Source organism: Cricetulus griseus, chromosome 3, assembly GCF_003668045.3.
Source record: "Cricetulus griseus strain 17A/GY chromosome 3, alternate assembly CriGri-PICRH-1.0, whole genome shotgun sequence".
NCBI lineage: Eukaryota > Metazoa > Chordata > Mammalia > Rodentia > Cricetidae > Cricetulus > Cricetulus griseus.
The window spans coordinates 170,461,556-170,485,016 of record NC_048596.1 but is presented as its reverse complement, the minus strand read 5'-3'; the positions used below and the strand labels follow the sequence as shown (position 1 = coordinate 170,485,016).

General features: G+C 41.7%; 1 protein-coding gene across 2 annotated transcripts in view; it reads right to left on the bottom strand.

Annotated features, from left to right (window-relative positions):
- The window catches only part of Nup93 (nucleoporin 93), an 87,666-nt gene extending 64,210 nt beyond the window's left edge, over nucleotides 1–23,456 (bottom strand). The window contains exons 1-2 of one of the 2 annotated variants that reach the window (XM_027405619.2): nucleotides 23,325–23,456; nucleotides 9,215–9,407 (exon numbers count right to left, since the gene is read on the bottom strand). In XM_027405619.2, coding sequence (XP_027261420.1) covers nucleotides 9,215–9,393 — 179 coding nt within the window. In that variant the 5' untranslated portion in view covers nucleotides 9,394–9,407; nucleotides 23,325–23,456. Of the gene's footprint in view, nucleotides 1–9,214; nucleotides 9,408–23,324 lie in introns of those variants that run through there. The other variant, XR_004769265.1, reaches the window with a different exon arrangement.
- Nucleotides 23,457–23,461: the final 5 nt, after the last annotated feature.

Here is a 23,461-nt window from a genome sequence, read left to right as displayed (position 1 = left end):
AATCTATCCTAGATGTACAATACAAACTCTTCACCACCATTCCATGCTTAACAGCTAATGAAAAGAAAGTCGATAAAGCACACATTTTAACTTCAGGAGGAACCGACTTCAAACATTCACTGAGGAAACTAACTGTCTGGGGGTAGCAGATAACTTTCTCAGGGGAAGCCAAAGCAGAATCAAAGGCTAATTGTGCAGATACTGTCTTCAAAATCCAGGTACTGTGCTACTACACCTTCAAATTTCCTCTCTTTTGCCCAGCCAAGAAGATAGCAGGCTGTTTCTGAACAATAAAAGCTTCTGAAAAGAAATGGAGATGGATATAGCCAACTTCATTTCTTCTCTCTAGGCAACAAAACAATGAACAAATGTCAAATATAAAATAAATAAATAAATAAATAAATAAATAAATAAATAGTCCAGTATGATACTGTACATCAGTTAGAAAGGCTAAACCAGAAGACTAAGCTTGAGGCTAGTCTGGCTATAAAGAGAGCTCTTCTCTCAAAAATCAAAACAAAGAAACAGATTTTCACTAATATCTAAAACTTTGAAAAAAAGAAACTTGGGCAAGTTAGATCAGCTTTTCTGTTAAGATTTATTTTTATTTGTACTCACTGATGTGTGCCCAAATGCCCTGTGCACACCAGTGCCATGAAGGTTATTAGATCCCTTGGAGCTAGAGTCACAGGGACTTGGGTACAGGAAAGCAAAGCCAGGTCCTCTACAGGGGCAATCAGTGCTTTTACCCTAGCCATCTCTCCATCCTTTTTTGTGTATATATTTTTGTTTTTGGAAGTCTTGCTTTTGTGCCTTGCAACTCAAGAAACAGAAAATACGTCTCCATGCCTAACTAGACAGGTTTAATTTTTAGATTACCATTTTTGTATTGTGATTTGGTGACCCCAAAATGTCACCAACAAAGTATGTTTTCACCTTGAGTAAGAAGCTAGAAAGCCAGACTAAGTAAGACCCAAGATGATGATGATGATGATGATGATGGAGATGAAAGAGAAAAGGGGGTTGCTGCTGCTGAGGCCTTTGGGACCACACATAATACCTATGAGTTTAAATCAAGATTCTCAATTACAATCTAACATCTTCTCAGAGAAGAAAAAGGGGACCCCTATGCTTAGTTGCATTCGGATAAATATGATAGGATAAATTATGTTTATTCAGTCAGTTTCTCCCTGTAGAGACTTAATTCCTTTGGGTCAACTAGGACAACATCCCTGGGGCTTCCCTTCTAAGCTAACATATCTGACAGGCAACCGCCCGCCTCTCTCCTAACAAGCCTTCATAGTTACTTTCTTCTTTCTACAGTGCTTCTCACCAGGCTGCACATTGAGATCACCTACACAAACTTCTTCTCAAAAAACTATTTTGACTACTCTTGGGCAAAGAAGAACAGTAAACAATGTTCTTCCTCCTTTAAGAACAGCTCTGATAGGAATTTGCTTACCACAAAATTCATCAGTTACAGTGTACATACAATTCAGTAATTTTAATATATTCATATAGAAGTATATGACCATCACCATCAGCAATTTTAGAATATTTGCATCATCCCCAAAAGAAAGCCCTATAAGAAATGCTTCTTCTATCTCCTCATGAAACTCTGACAATGCACAGAGATGGAATAATACAATAGTCTTTTGTGACTGGTGTCTTTCTCTCAGTGTAATGCTTTTGAGGGTCATCTATCCAGAGTAGATATTAAGAGTTCATTATTGTATTTATGTCATACCTCACTTTATCTATCCATTAATCAATCAGTGGGCATGTAGGCTGCTACCAAGGTTTTTACTTTGTGAAAAATGTTGCCAACAACACCCACACTCAGGTTTACACGAATGTTTACATTTCTCTTGGATATATACCTTGGAGCAGAGCTGCTGGGTTAAATTCGAATTCTGTCAGGTCTTGTGAGGAAATTAGACCATTTTGTATCCCGACCAGCAATACATAATTCCCACATCCTCATCAACAGTTCCTTTATGACTATACTGTACTAGTCAGTCTCTCTTTTCTGGCTGTTATAAAAAATTATTAAAATACAAAATTAAAATATTGAATTTCTTTGTAAGTATCACTCAGCTTCAACAATCCACAGGACATGATCAGCCCTACCCCATTTGTCCTACCTATTTTCCTCTACCACTCAGATTATTTTGAAATAGGTTATGGTAGATTGACAATATTTTCCAATTGTTTCATAATTTGAAAATCTGTGTTTGTCTGAATGAGTGCCAAATAAGAGCGATTCTGTGGATGAGTAGTATATTTTAAAATCATTTTTCCTTTATAGGTTCTCCTGCCCCCATCTCATTTTTTCCCTTCTAATTTGTTTGTGGAAGAGTTGGGATGTGCCCTGTAAAACAATGTAACTCAGACTTAATTATACATATGAATCACTTGACTTATTAAAACACTGGTTTTGATTCAGCAGCTCTGGGATAGAGCTTGATATTCATTTCAAAAAAACCTTGGGGTTACATTATTGATACAAAGAGTACACTCAAAGCAGCAAAGACAAATTCAAAGCAAGTACTACAGGTCTGATTAGATGCAGGCACCACTGTTTTGTTGTTGCTTTTTGTTCTAGTCATACTTCCATCAAGAGATGGGAATGTTTGCAGACACTGATGTCGGTTGCTTAGACTCAGTGGTTCCTCGTGGGCTTATTACACAGTGGTACTCTATTTTCCTACCTTTATAAATACCATCATCGACTATGTCATCACCCTGAATGGTGAGCTGGTTATATAGTATCCTTCAACATGACTGATTTTTATTTTAGTATCATTATAAACTGAAACACATCTGATATGTTTCAACCTACTGCAGTTTTACACGTTTGTAAAACATTGGCAGTTCTACACCTTGATCTGCAAGCAACAGGAAATCAACTGTCTACCACACTGAGCATAGTTTGAGCAAAGAAGACCTCTAGCCCGCCCCCACAGGGACACACTTCTTCTGACAAGTCTACACCTACTCCAACAAAGCCAAACCTCCTAATAGTGCCATTCTCTTTGTTACCACAAAGTTTGTTAGCATTTAAATAAATGGGAAGTATTTTCCCCTAAAACATATTTCTTTCTTGACAGTTGCATTTGAAGCACAAATGTTTCACTTTGATGAAATTAAACTGGTCTATTTTTTTTTTGATGTATTCTATTGGCCTAATAGTCTTGACAGCTCTGCCAAATCTAAGACCAAGAATATTTGCTGGTTTGTTTTTAAAACCCAGGTAGCCCAGACTGGCTTTGAACTTGTGCAGACAAGGATGACCTTGAATTTCTGACTCTCATACCTCTATCTCGAGAGTGCTGATATTACAGGCATGTGTCATTGTCTTTGTCATAACTAACTTCTATTGCTGTGAAGAGACACCATGACCAAGGCAACTTATAAAAGGAAGCATTTAAATGGGGGCTTGGTTACAGTTTCAGGTTAGTCCATGACCATCATAGTACAGTGTAACAGCAGACAGGGAAGCATACAGCTGCAGCAATAGCTGAGAGCTTACATCCAGATCTGCAGGCAAGGGGAGATTGGGCCTGGTGTGGGTTTTTGAAACCTCAAAGCCCACTCCCAGTGACACACCTCCTCCAACAAGGCTACACCTCTTAATCCTTCCTAAACAGTCCAACTGAGGACTGTTTAGAATGGGGCCCATTCTCATTCAAGTCACCATCACCACCAAGATAAAAGTGATGCTAAGGACTGAACCCAGGGCTTTGAGCACACTGGGCAAGCACTCTACCAAGTGAGCTACATCCCTATCTCTTGAGGTCAGGAAAATGTATGCACACATTTTTTTCTAAGAGTTTTTGTTGTTGTTGTTGTTAAACATTTTACAAACTTTTTAAAAATTTATTTACTTATTTTTATTACGTATACAGTGTTCTGTCTGCATGTTTGTCCATATGCCAGGAGAGGGCACCAGATCTCATTAGAGATGGTTGTGAGCCACCATGTGGTTGCTGGGAATTGAACTCAGTGCTCTTAACCTCTGAGCCATCTCTCCAGCCCCCTCTTCTAAGAGTTTTATAATTTAGTTCTTACATTTACACTGACAATCCAGCTAGAATTAGTGCTTGTAGATAGAATGAAATAGGGACCAACTTTATTCTTTTGCATACAGAAATCAGTGACCCCAACCTCAATTGTTGAAAAGACTACTCTTTCCATGTTCAATGGTCTGAACACCTTTTTTGAGGGGAAAAAAACAACTTTCTAGACTCATAATGATATAATTACAGCTGTGACGTTTTAACAGGAGTGAAGAGAAAACCCAATATTCTTGGAGTTTTTTTTAAGACTACAGATACTACATACTACTGACATTATTAGATTTATTTTATGTGTATGAGGTTTTGCCTATGTACGTGTGTGTGTGTGTGTGTGTGTGTGTGTGTGTGTGTGTGTGTGTGTGTGTGTGCTCGCGCACATTACATGAGTGCCTGGTGCCTGTAGAGGCCAAAATAGAGTGGCAGATCCCCTGAAGCTGGAGTTACAGACAATTATGAGCCACCATGTGGGTACTAGGAACTGAACCCAAGTCCTCTGTAAGAACACAACCACTGAGCCCCATCTAGACTTATAATTTTATTCCAACAACTTATTTATCCATCCTCCTGCCAAATAATCTTGATTAGTGTGGTTTTTGTTTATAAACACAAGGGTCATATTACAAAGCCCAGGTTGGTCACAATATCAGGCAGGAAGACCATGAACTCATTATTCTCCTGCTTTAGGCTTCTTAGTGCTGAGATTACAGACACAGATGACCATTATTGGTAATTACTGTGGCTTTTTACTAAGTTTTGAAAGTGAAGTGTCATTCTTCTTTTTTTCTGACTTTTAAAGATTGCTTTGGGGGCTGGAGAGATGGCTCTGTGGGTAAGTGTACTGGCAGCTCACTCTTCTACAAGACCAGGGTTCAATTCAATGGGCACTAGGCACATATGTGGTACACAGACATACTTGCAGACAAAACACTCATACTCATTTTTTTAAAGATTGTTTTTGCTATGCAAGATATCTTGTATTTTGAGTCAATCCCCCAATTTCTGCAAAAAAGAGCCAGCTGGGAGGCTGAAATTTCTTCTATCTTTTGTTTATTTTTAAATGTGTATGGATGTTTTGTTTGCATGTATGTTTATATACCTTATGCATGTACAGTGCCCTTGGAGGCAAGAAGAGGGGATCAGACTCCCTGGAAGTGGAATTATCGGATGGTTGTGAGCCACCACATAGTTGCTGGGAATTAAATCCAGGTCCTCAGAAGAGCAGCCAGTGCTCTTAACCACTGAATAATCTCTCTAGTCATGGATGGTGGGATTTTAACAGTTTTTGCTGAATATGTAGATCAACATGGGCTGCAATGACACCTTAATATAAACTCTTCCAATCCACTAACGCAGAATGTCTTTTATCTGCTTTCTTAAAGGCAAAAAGCACGATACACTCACTTACTCATCCATCCTTTTGTTGTTAATATTGCTGCTATGCTACAGACCAACCTAGAACCTTTCATGTGCTAACCTATTACTGAACTACATTCCAGTATTTTAGACACTTTTCTCTACCTTGAAATGTTTACTTAATTACCTGTCCTGAATTCACTCCATGGTAGCATACATGATTACTCCTTGGTACTACTGGAAAGTATCCAAGTATACAAACCTTGCACATCTATTCAGCTAGTTCCCAATCAATAGACACTTGTGATTACCTATTTTGGCTATGTCAAATAATGTAACAATGGATCTTTGTACAGACTTTTCATATTTTTGCTACTAGATCTTTGGGACAGATCCCTAGAAGCAGAATTGCTAGATCAATTTTGCTAGCTATTTCCTAATTAAATCTCATAGTACTACATCTTCACAGTGACATGTGAGAGTTCATCCAGTGTCCAAATGACTTTAACATATGCTAGAGTAAAAAACTCCAGAACTGAAAAGCTAGCTTTTGTTGGGTGGTAGTGGCACATGCCTTTAATCCCAGCACTTAAAAGCAGAGGCAAGCAGATCTCTGAGTTGATACAAGCCTGGTCTACAGATCAAGTTCCAGGACAGCCAGGGATGCATAGAAGAAACCCTGTCTCAAAAATTCTAAAAGCAAAACAATATTTAAAAAAAAGAAAGAAAAGAAAAACCAGCTTTTGAGCTAGCTCATATTTATAATCCCAGCACCATAGAGGCTAAGATGAGGGAGCAAGAATTCCAGGTCAGCTTGAATTGCATATTTAGTTCCAGGCTAGCCTGGACAATATAAATAGTGTAGTTATTGGAATTGGAAGAGAATGGTCATCTAAGTGGCACCTACAAGAAGTATGCATCATATAGCTTATGCTTTGTCTATGCAGAAAGGCTGATGAGGAAAAAGGAGGTAGGGAGAAAGACCTATGGCAGAAGTACGGATCTGGGTAGGGATGGCTATACCAGCAACTTCTCACATTTCAGAGCTCTACCACTAAGCTACACCTCTAGCTCAACATTTGGCTTTTAAGATTAGAAAAGTCCCTACATCCCCTGCCTTCCACTGGCCCCAATTCTAATAGTCCAGACAGCTCTACATGACCAGAAAGCCACAAAGATGAAGCCACACTCCAGAGTCCCAAAATAGCAGAAGACACAAAAGCTGTTCCCAGTACATTCAGGGTTTAGGAAAAAGAACAAAGAAAGAAAAGGGGGGGGGGGGGGCTCAAACCTCAACTACAATTTACTCACTGAAAAAAAATCCTAAATACATTTCTTTCCAAGCTTCAAACATGGACATCAATCCCTACCTCTCCCACTTTTCAAACTTTAATAATAAAGTCAGGACAGTGACTACAACAAGTCTCTGGCAACAGAAAGTTCCTTATAGCAAATACCAAAAAGGATTACTATTGACCAAGCTAAATTTGAATCTAGCTGTCCATTTACTATCTAACCTTCCTTACGTATGGAAATGGCACTCTGGTTCCTCTTCAGATCATATAAATCTTTCTCCTTATATGTATGGAAATGGTACTTTGTTCACAGTCAATATATGAAACAAACAGTATAGCTATGTTCCAGTAAGATATAACAGGTAGCAGGCTCATGGGCCACAATCTACAAACCTCTTCTTTATATATGCCAGGCATATTCTTTATGTGTGGTGGGGGAAAAAAATCCACAAATTTAAAAGATCAAGAACACACAAAATGGTATCCAATCTGTTCCCTAGAGCTGAAACTGTTGGCCACACCTGAAATCCCAGTTTCTCAGAAGGCCAAGGCAGGAGAATAGCAAGTTCTAGGCCAGATTCCATTAAAAAAGTCTGTTCCTTTAAAAAATGAAAGTACAAATAGTGCAGGCAAAACACCCATACACATAGAATAATTTTTAAAAAAAATAAAAAAACTCAGGCCATACTTAAATCTACAATCAAACTAAGACCTTAAAGACAAAATTTTCTTTCAAAACTTATTTCATGTAACAAAAACAAGAAAAAATCTCCTCAGTTCTCTTCTCTGCCCTCTCCAGACAGCATATACTAAAATTCACGTCATACTTAGTGTCTCTGCCTATCAAGAAGATGGAAAAATACAGCCCTCAGCTCTGCTTTCTTTTTAAGCTCCTGCCCCACCCTATATCCACTCTTTCAACGTTCCAACTCCCTCCTCCCTAAAATAATGAATTTAAGGTAGAAGAGATGAGGAAGAATGGAAATTTACAAGACAGAGAATATGACTGATAATTATTACCAAGAAAACATTTTCCCTTTTTGCTCTTAATAGGCTGTAAAGCTGATGCAATTATATTATAACTATAGCAACTCAGTGGGTATCCACGGGCTTTTGCTCCTGCAGCATCTTTGCACAAGCAGAGGCTGTCTGCTTAAATCAGGGGAACTGTAGGCAGGCAGGAACAGAAGTTTGGAGCTTACAAGGAAGGATATTTCTACAAGAAATATCTACAGGGTAGTTGGTTGTTGGGAACCAGGGTAGGTTAGTTATTGGCAGCATTTTGCTACAAGGCTAGGTAGTTTAAAAAAACAGAAACAAAAAAACCTGCAAGGATTCATCTGACTTGTCTTTATTAACGTCAACAGAATCAGAACTAGTATTTAAAAAAATAATACGCTAGAGAAGGCTACAGAATGTCCATAGAACAACCTCACACTCAGTTCTCAAGATCAGTTAGAAAAGGAATGCAGCCTTCGCACTACTTTGACATTGATGAAGTACCTAAAAGACAATGCCTACATTAACGCCAGTCTTGCTCAAGTTCACAGAATGAAGACTAGACTGACATTTTCCTGAATTATACATAATCCTAGTGACTTTCTGGACCTGCCAAAAGCTCAGTAGAAGTACCCTTTTCACTCTTCTCTCTCCAAGCCCCTTCCAGAACTACAGGAGTGCTGGGATTGAATGTTGGCTCACAACTCACCAGCTGTATAGCCTGAGGAAGTTACCAGCCCTTTCTTAACCTTTGCTGTCCAACTAATATAAGGATCACAGTCTTGATGCTTTGTGTGAGGATTAACAAAAGCTTAATGTGTAAGGAAGTTTCAAATAACCATTAAATCACATTTGGTTTTGATTTTTTTGTTGGGTTTGTGTTTTGCCCAACCAGAATCCTTTGCACATTCCATCATCCTGCTAATGCTGTATGACCCCATTAGTTAGCATTTTTCCTTCACGTCTTTCTCCTGGGGCTCGACCACCTTCCCAGTGTACAATCAGCTAGAGAGCACTGTACTTTAAGGCCTTTCAGAGGCAGCCTCTGGGGTCACTAGCAATGAGCACACAGAATCACTCCTCACTTGGATGGTTTCTCCTCACTGACCATTCATCAGTTTTTTTCAATTACCCTTAAAAACTGTTTACAGCTGAGTGCTTTCTAGCTTTGGGTAGCACTTATGTGCACGGCCCATATCTACTAACACACTTTCAGGGGCCATTTATGACTCAATAGCCATGAACCCAAGCAGGAATTACTGAGAGCATTTTATACAGAACAGAGCTCCTCCACCCACTTCCACCCTCACACCTCTGCTGATGACATGGGCTCTCTCTCAGCTTGGTGGCTGGAACTCTAAAACCCTAGAGAGGCAAGGAAACAAAGCAAGGCTTGCTGACCTGTTATAAAACTGAGTTCCTATCATAGAAGAAACGGATCCTGTCCCCGAACTACCCAGTCAACAGCACTTCTCCATCAGTACTCACGCCTTGACATCCGCTGTCTCCTGGGATGTGCGTGTGAGGGTACGGGAACGCAGGCGCTCACCCGCTTGCTGGATCTCCTGTAAATTCCTTTCCACATGTGGAAGCTCGGAGATACCTTCAGTCTCAGCAGCAAGCTGTTCAGCCTGCTGAAGGAGCTCACCAAACCCTTCAGTATCCATTGGAGATGCAGGTGCTACATGAAAGGAAAAAGACTATGTCAAGATGGGGAGAGCTTCCCATCACTGCTTCAATCTATTACAAGATTAATAAACCTCCAGGACTTTTGTAAATCAAAAGGGACACAGTTCATCAACAAGCAGGATGTGTTCCAAGAACAGGCCGGACAGAGAAAATGAGTCAGACTGTGAACAGATCATTTCTGTGCATACTGATTTCACCAGCAGAACAAATGTAAGCACATTAAGCCACAGGCCAAGACTCCTGCCTCCTCCTACAAACCCAAAGCAGGTAAGGAAACCAAAGCCATAGCAGCAAGCTCCAAGAAGCCTAAAGAACAATCTCTCTATACCTCCAATCCCCCCATTTACCCTGAGGGAAGAGTGTCCCATTAAGAAGTGATTGCTACAGTCTAATGCCTTATGTTTTAGGATTTTCATGGTAATTCCAGACCATGGAAACTCAAGTTACGTGTTCAGCACACGTCCTGCAGTGATTTGGCTGAACTGAGACCAGAAAAATGCTAAGTATCCTCTAAACTCAGCATCACTTTATTCTAACAGAACCATATCCTCATTAGCATAAGAGACATTCTTTTATTATTCATGCCCTGTCTCCATTTATGCATTCTTATAAGGTGACTGAAGGCCTCATTCCAAATGACATCTTACTTGTTACTGCAACTAACAGTAATTATATTTATATAAACGACACCTAACGTTTAGAGTATGAACGTAATTTAAAAGGCCACCTACTTCTCTAACAACTGATTGAAAGTGCTGTGAAGAATGTTGCTATGTGGCTTGAGAAGACAGCTGAACGGGTTGGGAGCACTGGCTACTGTGGCCAACTTTCAATTCCTGAGGCCCACATGGTAGAAAGAGAACTGATGCCCAAACAACTCCTGCCAGTTTTCCTCTGCCCTCCACACGTGGTGGGGCATAACTTCATACGCACATACAAATACACATACTATTTAAATGTTTTTTGTTTTTATAAAAAAAAAAAAAAAAAAAAAAGATCAGCAGTTGAAGAGACTGCTGGCTCAGGGGTTAAGAGCACTGGCTCCCAGGACCCCCATGTTAGTTCAAAATCAGCTGTAACTCTAGTTCCAGGGGATGTGACACCCTCTACTGGTCTGAGGGCACTGTACGCATGTGGTGCACAAACACACATGCAGGCAAAACACACACACACATAAAAGAAAGATCTTTTAAGAAAGTGCCGCTATTTGCCAAGCATGGTGTCCCCCTGTAATCCCAGCACTCAGGAGGCAGAGACAAGGATATCTGAGTTCCAGGCCAGCCTAGTTTACAAAGCAAGTTCCAGAACAGCCAGGGCTACACTTTAAGCAAACAAGAAAAAGTGCTATTGTTTACCAGCTAATCTACATTTATAAATCTTATGTATGTATACTTGATGAAGTGAGTATTTTTTTAACTCTTACAACTATTAACAGATGGTTAAGTGTATTGCCACAATAGTAGTAGTTAAGGAACTGGAGGGGTGGCTTAGCAGTTAAGAACACTTGCTGATCTTACAGAGACCCCAGTTTGGTTTCCGGCTTGCACTCTAGTTTCAGAGGATGTAATACCCTCTTCTGGCCTCCAAGGGACCTCAACATAACGGCACACAGGCATACAGATAGCAAATCTTTAGGGGACTAGAGAGGTGGCTCAGTGATTAAGGTTCCTTGTTATTCTTGCAGAGGACCCAGGTATGGATCCCAGAATCCACATGACAGCTCACAACTGCCTATACCTCCAGTTCCAATGGTTCCAACATGTTCTCTATGGGCACTGAAAGCATGTGGTACACTTACATACATGTAGGATAAACACCATATACATAAAATAAAAAATAAATCTATAAAACTATAATGCTAAAAGCTTAGGAACAAGTTTATTATTAAAAACAAGAAAATTCAGAGGGGCACAGAAGCTCACACCTGTAATTCCAGTACTTTGTAGGCTGAAGCAGGACTGACCCAAATTTGAGGTCAGCCTAGTGATACAAAGTCAAATTCTAGGCTAGTCTATGATATAATGTGAGATTGTCTCAAAAAAAAAAAAAAAAAAGGCAATTCCTTATAAACAGTAGCTCAATTTTAAAGAGTTTGTAAGATTTATTTTGAGGCCTGGGCTTTGGTGGCATGGTGCTTTTAATCATCTCAGCACTCATGACACAGAAGCAGGTGGATCTCTGTGAGTTCAAGGCCAGCCTCATCTACAGTGAGTTCCAGGACAGCCAGGGCTGTTACACAGAGAAACCTTGTCTCAAAACAAAAACAAAAACAGAGATTTACTTTGATGTGTATGGTTGTGTATCTGTATGAGTGTATGCCATGTGGGTATGGGTGCCCACAGAGGTCAGAAGAGGGCTTCGGATCCCCTGCAGCTAGAGTTACAAGGGTTGTGAGCTGCCTGCGGTACATGCTAGGATTGTTCAAACCTGATTCCTCTGGAAAAGCGAATGTTGATCTTAACTGCTGAACTGCAGATCTTGTTAATTCTTTGGTTTCCACTGTACCCAGGGAATCCCACTGGTCTAGCTCTGTACTTAAAATGTACTCACACCTCAGCTACAGAAGCACGTGATGAGGTACAAGGCCATCTTTACCGCCATAAAATCCACAGCCCCTCCGAAGATAAGAACTTTTGGAAATGAGCATTAAAGGACATTAACTTTAAAGGTGGGTCACAAGTCTAAACCAAAAACAGTGCCAGGTGGTAGTGGGACTAGACTGTGGAATTCCTAGTTCTGCCATCCTCATTCTCCCACTTTTTTTGTGTGGGTTTTTTTTTTGTTTTGTTTTGTTATTTTGAGACATGGTCTCACTGTACTAGTAGCCCTGTCTGTCCTGGAACTCACTGTAAACCAGGCTGGTCTTGAACTCAGAGATCTGCTTGCCTCTGTCTTCTGAGTGCTGAGATTAAAGGTCTGTGCCAAAACACACACACAAAATATACATTGTAAGTCTTAAAACTGAACATACACATAAATTTAAAAATACATAATTCCTTAAAATACTAAAATTAAAATGAACATGTCAAAAGTGGCAAGGTATACCTCTAATCCAGTACTTGGGAAGCTGAAGCAGGTCTGTGAGTTCTAGTGTAGGCCTTTACTTAGTGTGACTCATTTAAAAAAAAAAGCACATTGAGCTTTGTGATGCACACCTTTAAGCCCAGCACTCTTGAGGCAGAAGCAGGCAGATCTCTGTGAGTTTGAGGCTACACTGGAGGTCTACACAGTGAGTTCCAGGCCAGCCAGGGCTACAGAGTAAGACCATCTCAAACAAGAAAAAAAGAGGAATGTTCTTATGGGGCAGACTTATCCCACCCAGATAATGCTTGGGAGCCTTTGTAAAAAAAAAAAAAAAAAAAAAAAAAAAAAAACAAACAAAAAAAAAAACTATAAACTTACCGTGAACTATAGATGCAGCAGAGTACAGAATGTTCTTTCCAGAAGGTGGCCCTCTAGAAATTTTTACATAAACCATGACAAGTAAATGCACTAAAAAAACAAGAACATATATAAAGGAAATGCCTAGGATGTCTGCATCATCTCTGAGGGAAAGGCAAAGAAGGCCTGGGAAGAATATTCTTGGCTCTTTTCACATGACCAAAGAAGGTAAGATATAACACCAGGTGTATTCCCCCATGATACTTGTATTTGCTTAAGCTAACTGTAAACGTCACCTTGTGTTTTATTTACTTTAATAATAAAATTGAGAAGTGCTTTGTTTGTACTTCTTGAGCTCAAAAGCTTGGGTCTCCTGGTATCTCACTCAGATCTCTGGAATATATCCTTTGAACCTCAAGACTTAGCCTTGCTGGCCACAGGGTGGGTCAACAGATGCTAAGAAAATAACTGAAGTACACAATTTCTTCTATTCCCTCATGCTGGTGTGCATTGCATTCACCTGTCATTCAATGTCTAAACAGCATATGCCCCACTGGGGCACACCAACACTCTCAAATGAGACGGGGGACTAATATGTGTGGTTAGAATATGAAATGCTCCCAATAGAGATGTGTTTGCCTCGACCCCAGTCTGTGGTGCTTGTTAGGGAACCCTGTGGCACCTTCAGCGGGTAAAGACCTTCACTGAGGACAAAACCTTGAGGTTTTATAACCCAGCCTCATTCTATTTACTCATGCCCTGGCTGTAAATGCAATGCTCTGGAACCATACCTTCCCTGGCATAAAGGGATGCAGCCCTCAACCAATGTCTGAATCAGGATTTCTATTGCAGTGATGAAGCACTATGGCCAAAGCAAGTTGAGGGGGAAAAGGCTTATTTGGCTTACACTTCCACAGCACTGTTCATCATTGAAAGAAGCCAAGATAGGAGCTCAAACAGGCCAGGAACTTGGAAGCAGGAGCTAATGCAGAGACCATGGAAGCTGTTTACTGGCTTGCTCAGCCTGCTTTCTTATAGAATCAGGGACCACCACCAGCCCAGGGATGGTACCTCCCACAATGAACTGGGTCCTCCCCCGTCAATCACTAATTAAGAAAAAAATGACCTACACTTGGATCCCTCTGATGACTCTAGCTTGTGGCAAACTGACATAAAACTAGCCAGAACACAGAATGAATTCTTTCTTCTTTAAATTGTCTCTTGCTGGGTTATTTGGTCACAGCAAGAAGAAAATTAAAACAATCCCTATAATGTATATATGGCAAAATGAAGTCATTATATAAAGATAGTGAAAAGTTAATTTCAGTTACTATTAAAATATGTGGAGTTTTAATTGTGAAAATAAAAACATAGTCATTCCCATAGTCTCAAAGTAACCAAGCTAAATACTCAGTCTAAGAGTCAGAAAAGCTAGATAATTAAATACTCAAACTAAGTGGGATTAAAGGTGGTGGCACACACCTTTAATCCCAGTACTTGGGAGGCAGAGGCAGGTGGATCTCTGTGAGTTAGAGGCCAGCTTGGTCTACAGAGTGAATGCCAGGATAGGCTCCAAAGCTACACAGAGAAACCCTATCTCAAAAAACCAATAAATAAATAAATACTCAAACTACTGAGCACTTCTAAAGCATTCTAAGTCCTCATGAAACAGTCCCTTTAGCACTCTTCTAAGTGGTTTCAACCTTGGTCTCTTATGATATTTCTGCTTGTTATATCAAAATGTACTCACATATTTCTGGTATTACAAGTTCATTGGTTTCTTTGGTTTCTCTCCTTTTGCTTTTAAGCCCCATCCACAAGTAGAATACTTCTTTTCACCTACTGTGCTTGTGACAACTCCCAAACTGAGAGTTCACAGAGTTCTTTAAGACTTCTACATGGAGCATGGTTGGCACATGGCTATAATCTAAGCATTTGGAGGCAGGAGGATGAGGAATCCAAAGCACTCTTGGCTATTAATTAGCAGCTTGCAAGGATGGATAGACATCTAGGATGCAAGCTTCCAGACACACCTGTGAGAGACCATCTAGATTAGGTTAGTGTCTGGGCATGTCAGAGAACTATCTTCAGTGAATTAACTGAGGCAGGAAGACCCAACCTAAATATGGGTGGCACATTTCCATGGTCTGAGATCCTGTATTAAGTAAAACAGAGAAAGCCACTGAAGCACAAGTGTTCATTATTCTTCCTGACTGCAGATGCAGTGACCAGCCCTCCAGTTCCTGCCATCATGACTTCTCCACCATGGACTGTACTATCAAACTGAGAGCCAAGATAAACCCCTGAAATTGCTTTTGTCACAGTATTTTACCACAGCAACCAGAAAAGTAGCTACAGTTTGAAGCCAACCTGGACTACATGATACACTTCCTCAAAAGCAAAAATGTCCACTGGGTCATCCCAGAAATAGCTACTACTAAGTAGTTCTGTTTCAAACCTGTTACTCCCAGAACACATTCCACAGACCAGAGTCCTCAGAACCTCAAAGCCGAGAAGAAGCAAAGGGAAGCATGAAAGACAGCAAAGCCAGTCATCTCAAGTCTGTCTAGTCTCCTAGGAGCTAGGGAAAGGTAATGATTATTTTAAGCTTTGTAGGCCAGTCTCTGTCACTACTCAGCATCGCTATTCTAGCTTCACAGCAGCCATAGAGAACACACATGCAAATAAGCATGTCTGCTCTCCAGCAAAACTTTAATAATGCATGCTACAATTTGAATTTCATATTACTTTAACATGAAGTAGTATCCCTTTTTAGATTCTTTTCAATGATTTAAAGACATGAAACTCCTTCACAGCTTTTGCTAACCTTGGAAGTGTGTCTGAGTTGATAAAGCATGGTTCGATGCTAGTGCTAAGCACCTGGCTAAGCACACATGCACTAGGCTCTAGCAGTGTAAACAGGTACAAAGATTAAATGAAGGCTGGGGATGTAACTTAGGGGTAGAGCATTTGCCTAACAAGCACACAGTCCTGGTTTTGATCCTCAGCATTTTTAAATAAAAGATTAAATGACGGGCTAGAGAGATGGCTCAGAGGTTAAGAGCATTCACTGTTCTTCCAGGGAACTTGGGTTCAATTCCCGGCTCTCACATGGTGGCTCACAACAGCCTATAACTCCAGCCCAGGAAATCTGATGTACCCTTCTGGCCACCATGGGACATGGCACAGACATACATTCAGGCAAACATTCATACACATAAAATAAAAATAAATTAAAAAAAAAAAAACCTCAAAGCCCACCTCCAGCGACATACTTCCTAACAAACAGCGCTATCAACTGGGGACCAGGTATTCAAATGTTCGTGACTATGGAGAGACATCTCATTCAAACCACAATTCACATCCATATAATCAAACAGTACTCAGTACCAGTGTGATTCTAATTTTACCATATACCCAAATACTATCTCTTCAACCACAAAGATCCTCCACCTCTCCCCGCCCCCCAAAGCAGTTATCCCTACTATATTTTGGAAGATACTGTTAAAGACAGACGTCAAAGACAGATGTCGGTAGTTAGGAAAATGGATGGATGGATAAAGAATGCGCCTGCTACACAAACATGTGGACCTGACTCTGGATCCACAATACCCACTTAAAAAGCCAGGCTTAGTGGTATACACCTGCAACCCCAGCACTGGGAAATGGAGGTGCAAGGACCACAGGGAGAAAGTACTTTGCCCAACCAGTCAGTTTAGCCAACTGGACAAGCACCAAAGTAACATGGAAAGCAGTAAAAGGAAGACACGCACACACGCCCACAATGGGAAATTAATACAGAGGAGGCAGACAGATCTCTGAGTTTGAGGCCTTGTAAATTCCAAGACAGCCAGGGTTACACAGAGTAACCCTGTCTCGTGGGTGTGCAGTGGGGGATGACACAACCCACAAAGAAAAGCATTAGTGGTTTTTGCTTTGTTTCTTTGTTGTGCAGAATCTCTTTAATTCTGTAACCATTAGTCTGGAACTCATTAAGTGACCCAGCATGGTCTTAAACTCAAGGTGATCCTTTTGCCTCAGCTTCCCAAGTGCTAGGATTACTGTGTGAGCCACCATATTCACATAGGAAAATAAATTTTAAAAGTTTAAAACAGTTAAAAAGAAAAAGGGCTGGATAGCTCCCTCAATGGTTAAGAGGACTTCAGCACCCACATGGTGGTTTATAACCACCCATAACTCCAGTTTTAGGGGATCCAAGCCCTCTTCTGGCCTCACTGGACACCAGAAAAGCAGTGGTACACATTGATAGATGCAGCCAAAACACTCAATGCATACACACACACAAAATACAAAATGTAAACCACTTATACAAGTAGAAAAATAACAATAAACTTAATGGGGGTGGGGGAGCTGAGGAGACAGCTCAGTGGTTAAGAGCACTTGGCTTTCTTCCAGAGGATCTGAGTTTGATTCCCAGCACACAATGGTGGGCTCACAACCATCTGTAACTCCAGTTACAGGGGATCTATGGCTCTCTTCTGGCCTTTGAGGGCACCAGGCACACATGTGGTACACAGACATACATGCAGGCAAAACACCCAACAAAAATAAAAATAGTTTTAAAAAGACAAGACCAGCAAAATGGCTCAGTGGGATAAAGGTGCTGGCAGCTAAACCTGATGATCTGAGTTTAATCCCTGGGATCCACATGGTAGAGAGAACCAACTCCTGAAGGCTGTCCTTTGCCTCCACATAAATAACCACAGTTGCAATTATGTTCACATTTGCACTTGGGACCACAAGTAGTGCACACATAATAAATAAAATGCAACTGAAAAAAATGTTACTTGCTGTTTTGTAAAACACTGGAGGGAGGAGGGTCTGGGGAGACAGATCAATGGGTAAGAACATGCCCCACAAGCATGAGACCTAAGTTCAAATCCCCAGAACCCAGGTAGAACAGCAATACATAGTGTGAGTATCTGAAATAGCACAAGCATCTAAACTCCCAGCACTCCTAAGGGGAGACATCAGGCAGAGACAGAAGAACCCTCAGAAGCCAGCCTGGTGTACTCAACAGAGACTCTCTTAAACATGGTGGAAGGGGAGAACCAACACCAGAGGTTGTCCTCTGACCAACATACACGTTGCCATGGTATGCATGCCTGTATATACACACAGGAAAACACATGCACATAATACTCAAAAAGGTTGTTGGGCAATTCCCTGGAGTCCTATGAGACACCAGGAGAGACCTGATCATTACTTGAAACAAGTCTTCTGGGGAAAATGAAGGAAAACCAATGAACCCACACAGAAAAAGATCTGGGTAAGTGCTGCCCAGGATGACTCAGTGTTGGCAGTAGGGAATGTGTAGTGTCAGAAAATGTCACTTGAATTAGTTCATCTCCAGGTAGCAAAGAGAAGTAACCCAGTAGCACACAGAAACACAAATGAACTGTCTAAGGACTTTACATAAGGAACTTTCTGGTGAACTCCAGGCTGTCAGGGGGCATAAGTCCCAGCTAGAAATAGAAAGCAAGAGAGCAGACCCCAGGAAGCTCCACCCTCTCACCTGGGACTGCAATGTCCAGGGTAATTTCTAAAGGACTGCCCACACATACCTGTCTTTAGACTCATCTTTAAACTCCTCAGGAGCAGCCCTCCTTTGGAGGTGATGCAAATTCTTTACTTAGGAATAAAGTAGGCTCCATCTTACAGCTGGCATAAACACAGACAGGCGACCAAGGCAGCCTAAAAGAACTCTGACTCTGGTTCTGAGTCTTTTCTCTAAGCTCTGGTTCTCAACTATGGGTGACTTTGCTTCCTGGGGCCATGTGTTAATATTCTGAGACACTTTCTGTGGTGGTTTAAATAGGTATGGCCCCCACAGATGTGTTTGAATGCTTGGCCCATAGGGAGTGGTACTATTAGGAAGTGTAGCCTTGTTGGAGGAAGTGTCGCTGTGGGGGCAGGCTTTGAGTTTCATACTGTTCAAGCTATGTCCAGTGTGGTTCAGTCTCCTTCTCTCCAGGACCATGTCTGCCACCCATCATGACAATAATGGACTAAACCTCTAAACTATAAGCCAATCCTGATTAAATGTTTTCCTTTATAAGAACTGTCATGGTGATAGTGTCTTTTCACAGCAATAAAACCCTAAGACACTTTTGGATATTACAATTTGGGGAAGAAGACATATTATTGCTGTGTGGTGACATCCTACAACACACAGCATAACCTTTGACAAATAATTGACCCAAAATATTAATAGTTTCTAAGCTGGGAAACCCTTCTATAAACCAAAATAGTTGTCTTAGTTAGGGTTACTATTGCACCATGACCAAAGCAACGTGGGGAGGGAAGGGTTTATTCAGCTTACCATTCCACATCACAGTTCATCATCAAGGAAGTCAGGACAGGAACTCAGGCAGGGAAGGAACCTGGAGACAGGAGCTGAGGCAGAGGCCATGAAGGGGAGCTGCTTGCTTACTTGCTTGCTTCTCATGGCTTGCTCAGCCTGCTTTCTTATAGGTCCCAGGACCACCAACCCAGGATGGCACCACCCACAATGGGCTGGGCTCTCCCCTATAAATCACTAATTAAGAAAATGCCCTAAGGGCTTTTCTACAGCTGATCTTATGGAGGTATTTTGTTCATTGAGGTTCCTTCCTCTCAGATGACTCCAGCAATGTCAAGGTGACATAAAACTATCTAGCAAAATAGGTTTCAAAGGTACACACCATTAGAGACACAATGACCCCCTGGAAAAACAGCATGTATTTTTTAAATATCAGAAAAACAATATAGGTTTTTCTAAGCCCTAACAACAATGTAGGAGCCTTCCTCCTCAAAATAACTTAAAAATCACAGCATACACAAAATCATTCCACTTGTTTTGTTTTGTTTTTAAGATTGTATGCACATCCTAGTATGTCATACAGCTATGGGAAAGATCAAAGTATAGCCTATACTACCAGCAAGTTCCCCTTTCAAACGAAGGAGGCAAGCTGCATGAGTCCCCTTAAAAACAGGAAAAACTAATCTATTATGCTAGAAACCAGAATACAGGTTACCATTAGGGGCTCAAACAGGGTACTGATTAGGAGTGAGCATAGCATACCTTTCTGGGTACTGCGGATTGAATTGTGGCCCTTCACAATTATGCCAATGAAATGACATACGGAAATGAGGCCTTTGGGAGGCAGTAAGTTTAAATAAAGTGATAAACGATGGGTCTGTAAGATGCACTTGGTGGCCTTCTATGAAAACATAATACAGGGCTTGCCTTCTCCCACCCACTCCTCCTCAGACATATGTCAAGGAGAGACCATGTGTGCACAGTGAGAACAAGATGGTAGCCATTATCAAAACCTCACCAGCACCTAACCATGCACAAACCTCCAATTTCTAAAGCAGTAAGATTAACAATTTCAGGAGGGGGAGTTGTGTTGGGTTCTTTCTTTTTGTACACTGTGCTTTATTTCATTCTGGCAAGTTCTTGTCATATAGCTAAACTGGCCTAGAAAACACAATCCTACCTCTGTTCTACAGAATGCTGGATTATAAACACAAAGGACAGCTCAAATTTCCGTTTAAACTACCCAATCCATGGTCTTTTGTTATCCTGATCTGATAAGGATGGCAGGGTAATGGGAAATTCTCTGTAGTCTCAATATACCCTGACCACAGGCATGAGCAAATATGTAGAAAAAAAAACGATGAGCCATATACTTAACAGTTATTAGAAGGAATAGTATGGAAAAAGAAAAACCACTCAGCAAGAAATACTGCCTTCAAATTCACATCTGTCCCCTGCCCTTAATCCTCAATGATCCTCAAATCCACACATGCCACCTAGCACTCAAACTCCAAGCTGGGTTGAGTCTCAGACATCGCCAGTGTACTTCTTCTCAAACATGTCACTGTCATACCACTATGTATCAAAGTGTAGTTTTTCAACCATCACCAGCTACCTTCCCCATTCCAGTATGGTCTCCGGTGTCCACATCTCAGGTTCTAACTCACTCCTTTCCTCTCCATCTGCACTTGACTTTAGATTGTTAGCTCACAAGTATTCCTCCCTCTGCTAACTCAGACACTATAATACCAATAATTTACTACACTTCATAGGAGGGATGTGTGAGAGAGAGAGAGATGATATGTTGTGAGTTCACTTATTCTTAAAATAGAAATTCATGTGAGTCCACTTTTGTTTATTCCACCACTATCACCATACTCCAAGCCACTTGCACAGGTCACACCATCACCAGGTGACACAACAGCCTCCAGGGCTGATTTCTCTGTTCCTAATATTGACCCCTTTGCTACTGGTATGTTTTCTGCCTAAAAGTGGGAATGAGCCTTTGAAAAAAAGGGCAGGGAATGTAGTTCAGTGGTATAACACTTACCTAACATGCTCAAGGCCCTAGCTTTAAATTTCAGAACTACAAAAAAAAAAAAAAAAATTATGTTGGGGGTGGGGGCTAAGCCTTCAATAACTCCCACATCTGTAAACTAAAGTCCAGCCAGATATGATGGTGTCTGTCTGTAATCCCAACTACTCAGGGGGCTAAGGCAGGTTATACTCAGCAACAGAGATGCTTAGCATGGATGAGGTTGGGTGTGCTGTGAGACTCCACCATCTGTCTGCCCCTGTACCAACAGCTGCCTTTCTGCTACACTCTTCCCCACCACTAAGTGCTTCAGTCATACGACCTCCTGTTTCTTCCAATTAAGCTAAACTCATGGCTGCCACTGGCTTCTACAGTCACCACTTCCTCTGCACCTACAGCACATTCATCCCTAAATGTTAACCAGGCTTATCCCTTACTCTATCCCATGTCTGCTCATGGGTCTCCTTTCTGAAGAAGCTAAGAGTCCAGCTAAAGCAGTCACACCGTCTCTATACTCTACCCCTCAGAATGGCACATCAATACCAGGCATACAACGACTTACTTGTTCATCTATTGTCTGTCTGCTAGCAGAGTCCTTGAATCTGGCATACTTGTTTTAGTTTTTGTTCTTTTTTTTTGTTTTGTTTTCCACAGCACCAATTCCTACTGCAATGAACAAAAAGTAACTAATACACCAAAGACACTCCAAAATTACTGGAAGGAGAATGACCTTTAGTGGACCTTACAGACTTAACACAGGAATTTAGAAAAGAAATTTCTGGCAGTGTTTGAGGTTTTTCTGGCAGTCAGCAACTATGTGTTGGGGGATTAAGCTACTACCTGACAGCAATGGTGGAATAAGTGTAAAGTGGTCTGAAGAGGCTGACTGAGCTTGAGGATTTGAGTTTGGATGCTTGTACCCAGGTATAAAGCTGAGTGCGGCAGGATAGACATTGATTGGTATCAGTCTGACCCCAGAGCTGGGGAAAGGATGTAGCTCACTGATACAGTACTTGCCTAACAAAGCCTTGGTGTCTCTCCCAAGCAGAAAAGAGGAGAAGGGGAAGGAGAATAAGGTCAGTGGCAGGCAAATACTGCTAGACTTATTTCACACACACGTCATCCCAGGAAACAGAGGCAGGAGGATCTAAAGTTTAAGGCAGGCCTGGAATACACAACAGAAAACCTGTCTTCCCTACCCCCATGATAAAAATAAAAATTTAAGTAAATAAAAATAAGCTGAGGAATCGTCTGGGGAGGAAAATAAAGGGGAGTTTGCAAGCTTTATGTTCTGTTTCAATAGATTATCAGACCATGTGAAGATGCTAAGTAGGCAGCTGGATACAGGTCAGGGAGAGGGGGCTAGGCTAAAAATATAAATACAGGCTCTTAGCCTAATACACAGGTATTTAAATGGATGAGCTCAGCATAAATTAAAAAAAATAACTAAATATCCCAAACAATCGGACAGTGGGAAAGGGTGGAAAAAAGATGCTTGGGTATTTTTATGGAATAAACGAATGTTCTTGGTACTGTTACAGGTTCGGGATACGGTGACCCCAGAAAGAACACAAAATGTGTCCCCAAACAGAATACCAGCGCTGACCTTTGCTTGTGCTGAAAGCCATCTATTGGGGGTAGAGGTGGGACAGAGTCTAACTTGGACCAAGCTGGCTTCAAACTCGCTTTGAAAGCGACACCATGCCCAACATGCTGTGTTTTTCTTTCAGAGGGGACCCAATATACTTCGGGGTCCCTTACAGAAAAGGATGCAAGGTACCCAGGGACAGGTGAGCCAACCCGAGTGGCAACCATTAGCAGCATCCTGTTGGATTATCAGCAGAGAAGAATTGACAAGGCTTCGCTGGGTTGTCTCTGGAAGGATGCCCCCCACCCCCCAAAGAGCGCAGGCAGGCCGGGTGACGCCGGGCAGCTCTGAGCGCGGGTGGGCGTGGCGATAGCGCGCCAGTGGGGAGGACCACGCTTGGAAGAGCCTAGTCACAGCACTCGGTACGGTGTCGCCGGCAGGCTTTCCCAGCTGCCTCAAGAAAGGAAGAGTGAGCCTCATGGCTACGAACACCGGATGAGGTTCCCGCCAGCCTCGGGGTCCTGCTTCGAGGTCTGGCCCTGAACCCTGGGTCACGCGATCACCCGCAGCTCGCTCTCCTTACCTGGCTCTGCCGCGGGTCCGCAGTCCACACCCGGCTGCTGCACTACGCCGCCGCCGCTTCTCGCGCCGCTCGCCCGCGCTTCCTGATTGGCGGAGGCGGTTAGCTCCCAGAAGCCCCTGCGCGTTGCGCTGCCAAAC